This window comes from Cyanistes caeruleus, chromosome 6 (assembly GCF_971803275.1).
Source record: "Cyanistes caeruleus chromosome 6, bCyaCae1.hap1.1, whole genome shotgun sequence".
Classification (NCBI taxonomy): Eukaryota; Metazoa; Chordata; class Aves; order Passeriformes; family Paridae; genus Cyanistes; species Cyanistes caeruleus.
Window position 1 is genome coordinate 37,297,883 of NC_141706.1, and position 8,358 is coordinate 37,306,240.

Below are 8,358 nucleotides of genomic sequence, written 5' to 3' on the forward strand. Positions count from 1 at the left end.
GCGAGATTTGGCAAACGTACTTCTGATGCTGCTTTTTTACTTGATAGCACTCTCTGAGCTCTGGAAAACGAGTATTTAGCCTCTGGTGATTCCTTTAAGTTTAGTTTGGTTGAAACAGTCCTGATGTCAAGGATTCTGCTAATATGAAAGGAGCTGTAAGACTTCTCTTCCTTTGTAAACTCACCTAATCTAAATCTTGACTGTAATAGGCTTCTATACTGAGAAATTATAAATCAACAGATCTTAGTATCCTCATTCATACTTTTTTCCTGACAAAATTGATTTGCCTGTGGTTCCTTTGTGGTATTTACTCACCTTATGATATTTTTCCTAGCTTACAGAGCAGTTTCTATCCATTAGCCCTAAGGTATGTCTCCAAGATACTGCTGTCCATGTGTTCCTGGTTTAGCATAATTGTCTCATTTTTCAGGCATTTATATGAGGTTGTCTTTTGGCTAGGAAATGCAGTCAGAACTTGAACTGATTTTAGTAGTCCAAAATAATAACTTCACTGGTGTTTAGGAGTACAGTTTTTGATGAAAGTATCATTTGTGCTGGCTTTGCAGCAATATAATTGAATTTTATGGTCTCAACAATGAGAGACTCAAGTGAGAGGAAAAACTAATTTGAGTCAGATGGCTCCAGCAAACCTATGTCTAGTGGTGAAATAAAAGGAAGATAAGCAGCACTTACTGATTTAAGGATGGGTTGAACACAGCCTAAATCACAGCTACTGTCTCATATATATGACTGCTCCTCCTCATGGCACTGCCAGCTGTGCAGAGCTGTGGCATGTGTGGAGCAGCTGCAGCACTGCTCCCTGATGGGTTTTGTGAGCTTCAGACACAGCATCACCTCTGCTAAGAGAATCTTTTGTGAACCCTTTGTGGGATCCTTTCCTAGCTGGAACATTCAAACGCTTGGAACATTCGAAGATGTCCCAAACTTTCATCTAAAATTGTGTCAACAATTCAGTTATAAAAGAACCTGTTTTTCTTTCCTGTATATGCCTCTTCTAGGTAAAGATGTGACTGTGTGCTTTGTATGCAAGGAGAAGCTTCTAATTTTAAATGCACAAGCTCAGACTTTCTAATCTCCCTAATCTGTTTTGTCTGCCACAGAGACTGTCCAGCCAGATACTGGGCTGTGTAAAAGCCTGCGGTGGGACTTGCTGGTGGTTCACCTGAGCTCAAGCTCTCTGTGGCCTTGCTGAAGAATGCTCCTCTTCCAGGTAGCTACACTGCAGCCTTTAAGAGGTCCAGTGGCTTTTTCATTGAGCATCACACTATTTTACAAAAAAAGGGATAGCACATAGAATAGCATTATCACTTTCAGAGTTGATCAGAGTGGTGGGTTTGATTTAGGTTGTTTGTTTCTTTTCTAGACAGGTATTACCTGGGACCTCAGTGCAATACATATTTTTGTTAAGAGTTTATGTGCTGTTTCTTCACCTCTCTGTCCCACCCATCTGTTCCCACAACTTCTGCATGAAAACAAAGCAGTCCTGGCAATTATTTGATTTTGTTTCTTCCTCCTAATATTTTGACATGTCAACATCTGAAAACATACCTTTACATTTGCAAGAAGTAATTCTTAATTAGACAGCAGAGTCTCTGTCACCTGGAATGAACATCAGTTTTAAGATGCTTTGCTGAATTCTTCAGGCTTGCAGGAGACAGTAAAAGTTGTAAATTAAATCCTGCAACACTCTTTCAGTACATCATAGTTAATTTATTTGCTTAAAATAAGAATCTAAAAGCAAAGCACAAAGTTAAATTTGGGACTTTTTCTATCTGTGGCAAAGCTACTACTTCCACTGAGCCCTGTATTTTACCAGCCGTTATACAGAGCTTCCCAGAAGAGCCTGCTGTCAAGTGTATTTACAGTACATTTACAAATAATGAAAGCAAGTAGCTAGAGGGAAGAAAAGGCATTTCAAGGTCATTTATGATATTATTTTCTTCCAAAAATGTATGAGAAATAGAAAAATGAGCCATTTTAATTTAGCTCAAAAAACTGAAGAAGGAAACATAGGCTTCCAAACCCATGAATCATATGCCAAGTACAAACCTTCATGCTGCAATTGGAAAGACTTTATATGTTAATGCTAGCATTATAAATCTAAAAATTATTTCATTTAACCCCACAGTGCTTATTTGAGAATTGGCAAACCCTTCATCAGGCTAAATTGTTAAAGTTAAAAAAATAGGTATTAATATAATGTAAACAGAATCACTGTATTCCCATAGGACTCTTACTTAGCTCTAGTCTAAGGCTGACATAGATACATTTGAGTCAAACAGGAACTACTACTTATTGCAAAGCTGTTCAACATGTTGCTTTAATGAAACTGTTTAACACACTGAATAGCAATGTAACAACGCATAGAAAATTAGCTTGTTTGCCATTGATTAATGATAGATAATGTTGCAGTTCCTCACAGTGGGTCATTTGAGAAATTCTCTGTCATGTACTAACTCAGGCTCATTAAGGCATGTCTTTACTTGCACAGTCAGATTTGGCATAAAAACCCACAAAACTAGGAATGCACTTTAAAAATAAAAACAAGATTCATATTTAGCTGACCTAAAGTGAAATGGAGGTGTAATGTACCTCTAAATTACTTCATTCAGATAGACTAGGCAAAGATTGAAGGACAGAAGAACAAAAGTTTCTTATTTCAACAATAGCTTGAAAATAATTACAGGAGAATTACAGGTGAATACATTGAAATAAAACAGTAGGAAAAAGTTACCAACAGTTATTCTTTAAGTGTTGAATTTCAAAGAAGTAGCAACTTGGTAAACTTGTTTAGGTATCAGCTGTGCGCATGTAAAGTTATGTATCACAAATACCAGCCTTGTACATGAAAGGTGTGTACAGGTGAACTTAAAACCAAGGAATTACAGTTCTCAGCTTCTCAAAAATGAACAGTGTTTAAAAAAAAAGGTTTCTACAGCTACTTCTGTTCAATTCAGAGCCACTGTAATTTTCTCTGTAAATGAGAAAAGGAACTTAAGACCCAGTTTTGTTCCTTTTGCTTTGTCAAATATTGCAAGCTCACAGGTTTTACTACTTTTCATATTTAATTTGAATCTAGATTTGCTGATAGTACACACTGTAATAGCTTTTGTAACGTTTTTAATACACCCAAGAAAATGTTTATCATCTAGAAATTGCTACTCCAATTCTACTTGCATTGTTGTACTTCTAAGTTCCACTATAAATTGTGTAAGTTCCACTATAAATTGTGTAAAATAGAACTACCTCCACGTCTCCCAAAATATAAATTAAGGAACAGCAATTTTTGAAATAGTGCCAATCAAGCTTTAGTGGGCTTTTCACCTCCTTGAAAGCCAGCATCACCTTTCTGATAGAAATGGTTTAACTTCCAGCCAGAAAGAGCATCTCTGCTGCTTTTGGCCTTTATTTCTTCAGATCTTCCTAGCACAGAAGTAACTGTAGCATAATTGAAGGAACTGCTTAAAGCTGTCTGAATTACTGCAGCCCTTCACATGTCAGGATTTCCCAGACTCTCTGCAGGGCAGACAACTTGTAGACCTGTTCTGTGAGCGGGTCACACACTTGGTTCCTGAACAAGCTCCTCTCTGTCAGAAAATCCTACGAAAGTGCTTGCAGCTGCTTTGTGTTGCTCTGACCTCCTCTACACAGCATGTAAGCTTCTTGAGCCTGAAATACAAAGAAAAGAGTGTCATTTTGTGGTGGATGGTTACTAACACTGCAGTAAAGCAAAAGCATGCCTTCAGATGTCATTCTGTGAAGGATGTGATGATAATGCTGTATTATGTGGAGGCCACCTTGTGGCATTATGGAAGTCAAACCCAGATGTAAAGAAACAACAGCATTTAGACTGCATACCAAGAAATAAGGATTCTAAACTGCTTATATTTTTAGAACACAAACATCACACTGGTGTGTCATTCTAGCCTCATGTGAATGATTACAGGTGCTGTCCATACGGGTAACAACACAGGAATCTGAGGATGTGTGTAGCACCATTCTGTGGGTCATAGCTTCTTACCTAGTCAGCTTGATGGAGGCTTCAATTATTAAACCTACTACTTGCATGGTTAATGCACAATTGGTGCTTAACAGACATTTAGGGACAAATTTTTACAGAGAACAGGAGCAGATAAGGAGTGCAGTCAAAGTATTGTAAAACTGACTTCCAGGTTACTATCATGTTACATATTTATTCGGCTTGTGTGAGGAAGTCTGTAAATTTTTACAGCAGAAAAGTTATGCTCCTTTTCCCTGCACTTAATCTATTAAATTTCCTCCACCAAAGAATGGATTTTAAATTAGTAAATAAAAGTTCAGCTGCAACCAGACAAAACTGGCTATCATCTTACAATCTCAATGTCAGCATTTGCTATCTCTTAGGATAAGTGTGCCAAAGTAGAGTATCCTGTTCATGGTTTTGGAGAAATACAGGGTGAAAACAATTCATTCCTGAAAAACAAAAATAGTCCTGAAGAAGTTTGTCATGTCAGCTTGAGGTGAAAGCAAGCAAGGGAGTAGGGGAATGTTATCTCTCTGAGACAGGAAAGTCCTCAATCCTACATGCTGACTCCATGCCGTGGCGGTGGATGTGTTTGAGATGCAGTAATTATTCTGACAACTGCAGAGTTTGCAGTGGATTAAGAGATTTTCTGCCCCAATCATTTACATTGCCAAAGACATTTTAGGTCATCAAGTCCAACCAGTAACCTGACACTGCCAAGTCCACCACTAAACTGTATCCTTAAGCATCACATCTCTGTGTCATTTAAATACTTCCAGGAATGGGGACTTCAGCACTTCCCTGAGCAGCCTGTTCCCATGCTTGACAACGCTTTTGATTAAGATTTTTTTCCTAATGTCTTACCTAAATCTCCCCTGGTGCAATTTGAGGCCATTTCCTCCTGTCACTTGTTACTCGGTTGAAGAGGCTGATCCCCACATTGCTGGAACTTCTTTTCAGGTAGTTTTAGAGAACAGTAAGGTTCCCCCCTGCGCCTCCTTTCCTCCAGGCTAAAAAAACCCAGCTGCCCCAGCTGCTTCTTAGGAGACTTATGATCCAGACCTTTCTGCAGCTTCATTGCCATTCTTTGAATGGCAATCTGTTTGGAGCAGACTGGGATCTGGAGCAACTGAAGATGGCCTGTGCATTTTCTGCCCCATGTCAGAGATCTTCTCAGGGCATCTTATATGCAAGAGAACAAGAAGACTGTTCTGTTGCTGAACTCAGGCTGCAATCCTGACTTTTCTATCCGTGTAGCACAGTAGATTGCCAGTAGATGGCACACCACAATAATTTATTTTTTTTTCCAAATGTTGCTGAAAGAAATATGCAGCACAATTTTTGTTAATTTTGTATTTAATCATAATAAAGCTCCTTGGGTAGGAGAGAGCACAGTAAATGAGTTACCTGGCTGTGGCCTTTCACAGTACCTTTATGCTGAACTCTTCCATCTATCTTCAGTTTGTGTATTCTCATAAATCTCACTTGCTCACTTCTCCCAGCTTCATAATTCTCCCAGCTCACTTGGCTGGGCATTTTGATTTCTTCTCACCTCTAATTAGATTATCAAAAAAACAAGTAGGATGTATTTATGAGGCCTCCAATGCACGTGTAGTTCTTATTTATTCTTTGTGTCAGCGAGAATTGTATTTTTGCTTCTACCAAACATTTGCGAACCAGCATTACTCATCTGGTGTGTTGAGTGTTGTTATCTGTGTATCTATATCGGGAGACTGACTCAAAGATTATGGGAAGATTAGAGGCAGATGGCTGAAGGTGCTCCCTGCTTGTCTGGTCAAAGTCAACACCTCTGTATATTCAGCCACAAAACAGATTTTGGACTGCTGCTGTTTGTGGTCTGGCATCTGTCTGGTATATTACAGTAAACCAATATCAATGACAAATCACCTTCATTTTCCAAAGCAAATACTTAAATACTAGCCTACAATACTACTTCTCTTTTATGGAAAGAGAAGTTTTCAGAGCAATTACAATGAAACATTCAAAGGTGAATTAAATGCTTTATTAATGGTGACCTGTAAGCAAAAGACATGTAGCAAGTTTTGCTAGCATTCTTACTATGAAAAGGATCCATCAAAATAAGTTCTACATTTTTTTGCAAACTTCTTTTATCCTTAGGAGATTAAAAAACTCTCGTACTACTTAGAAGTATCCAACAGTACTCCAAACCACTTAATTCTCTGTAAACAGCAGTGATGATGTTGGATTCTGATGAAGCATTCAGAGGGATTTAATAGGTTTCCTCTGCTTTTTCAGTTTGTCTGTGAAACCAAAAGTGACAAGAATCTGGAGACGGAGATTTCAGTGTTAACAGTATGATGGCATTACATTAATCTAGGCCTTCTCTTTGTCAATCCATTAGGGGCTATCAGCTCTCGCCCATCTGGCTGGCAGTTCTGTAGCGTTAGTGACAGCTGCTTGAAGCAACTCAGACAAAACCAAAAATTTGCTTCTAAGGAGGGTAGAACTTTTAAGAAACTTGCTATTTTCTATGTAGCTGCCACTCAAGGAGTGGATCCATCAATGAAAAGACAACTACAAAACATGGAGGTCATTCTTGACTGCATTTTCAAGTTCATAGAATTGTTTGGTTGTTTCCATTGAACTGAAATGGTTACTTGGCAGTTTTATCTGTCTTTTGATGAGAGATTCACTTGCAATCAAGCTGCAGAAACAACTTTACTAATAGTAAAATTCCTTCCAGAATACAAACAGGTAGCATCTCCCAGCTGATATACTAATTATTTTGATAAATATATATCTGGATGTTTTTATGTCTTTGTTTCCATTTGTACTACTGTAATTCTGGGATTTGTTCTTTTCATCTAGAAGACAAACACTCACAGCACAATATCAAAACTTACAAAATAGCATTGTGCAATCCATTCAAGCTGCTGTCGTAGCTAGTCTTAACCAGAAAAAGGCAGTAGGCAACCAAATTAATTTTTTACTCAGTTGTGTACACTTAAAAATACGGTAGCTGAATATATCTTTCTGTATGAGAAAGAACTTTTAATATGTAAAGAAGTTACATGGTGAGAGGACAAGAGACTACTAACCTAACACTGAAAAGGGTGCATATCAGTGCAACTATTGGATAAGGCAAGATGCTTTTTAATTAACTTCTCAATTTGTTAACAGAATGATATATATATATATATATACAGAGAGAGAGAGAGAGAGAAAAGCTTCTTGGATTAGATTATGAAAGAAAAATAGGGGGGGGGATGTCTTTTTCTTTGGGTTTTCCAAGGATTTAAACCAAGAAACTGTATTATGTAGGTTATAAAAACACATTATTAGGATAAGGAAATCCCTCAAACTGGAGGGCATGATCATTCATACTGTGGTCTAACAGTATCCTAATACAGTTTCTTGAGGATATTTTTTTAAAAAAAGTGAGCATTTTTATATTAACTGCATGATACGTCACTATGAAGATGATGTCTGTCTGTGGTGTTGTACTGGAAAGAGTGTTATCAGTAGCTTTAACATAAATTCTTCTTAGTGGTTTTATTGGTAAGTATTTCTAACACAGTTCTGGCATTCTTGGGTTTCCACCCCAAAATTGCTGGAGTTTTAGATGTTTGTGAGCTTATGTGACACAAGAACCTCATAGATCATACGTCTTCCTGGTTTTCTCCAAAGCAGAGACAGCTCATGACACATGCTTTTTAAATCATGCCTGATATAATGTAGTATTTTTTTATTATCAGCTGATGACCAGGTTAATCTTGTTTAATGATAGTCTTTTCCACACGTTCAGTGATTAACCCTGACATAAATAAGTAGAAGGAAGCAAGTGTGACCACAATGTGACAATGAATACATATGACATAACAGGACGTGCTTTGTAAAGGGAAATTAGGGGGCAGGGAAGATATTACAGCCTTCGTGGTTTCTCCTGTAAGTCTGTGTCTACCTGCTAAGTAACGCATTTTCATTCTAACTAATCATACAAACTGCAGGATTATAAATCATTTTAAAAGATGACGCTTTAGGCCAATTTTAATATTTTTAAGATTTTTTTTGTTACTTTTCCCCCCTTAGAAAGTTTTATTAGTCTTTTCAAGATAACTATTAAGATTTCAAACTACAATGCCTTAAATATATCCATTACCAAGGAAGATACATGTACTTCTTACACATCTATTTTATTCAGATTCACATTTCTGTCATTCCCCGTTTTAAGTGGCATCTTCTCCTTTGTTTTTACTCACAAACCGGAACACGAGTGAGCACTCCCCGCCGCTCCCACACGGGCCCAGAGCTGTACAAGGTGGACGGGCTGTTCCGGGGGCGGGGCCATCGCG

At 37.8% G+C, this 8,358-nt stretch overlaps 1 protein-coding gene and 1 long non-coding RNA gene across 4 annotated transcripts in view; one reads left to right on the forward strand and one right to left on the reverse strand.

Annotated features, from left to right (window-relative positions):
* Positions 1 to 4,348, forward strand: part of KATNBL1 (katanin regulatory subunit B1 like 1) — a 26,276-nt gene extending 21,928 nt beyond the window's left edge. Inside the window, exon 10 of one of the 2 annotated variants that reach the window (XM_086892717.1) lies at positions 1,122 to 4,348. In XM_086892717.1, the coding sequence (XP_086748843.1) occupies positions 1,122 to 1,187 (66 nt within the window). In that variant the 3' untranslated portion in view covers positions 1,188 to 4,348. The remainder of the gene's footprint in view (positions 1 to 1,121) is intronic. The other variant, XM_086892719.1, reaches the window with a different exon arrangement.
* Positions 2,317 to 8,346, reverse strand: LOC147652607 (uncharacterized). Of its 2 annotated transcripts, none has more exons than XR_015287921.1 (4): positions 8,191 to 8,346; positions 5,432 to 5,578; positions 4,889 to 5,340; positions 2,317 to 3,690 (listed from the first exon to the last, which is right to left on the reverse strand). It is a non-coding gene; the product is annotated as an uncharacterized LOC147652607 (long non-coding RNA). The 2 variants fall into 2 exon arrangements; XR_015287922.1 differs by having other exon boundaries at positions 5,455 to 5,578; positions 8,191 to 8,319.
* Between the last annotated feature and the right edge of the window lie 12 nt (positions 8,347 to 8,358).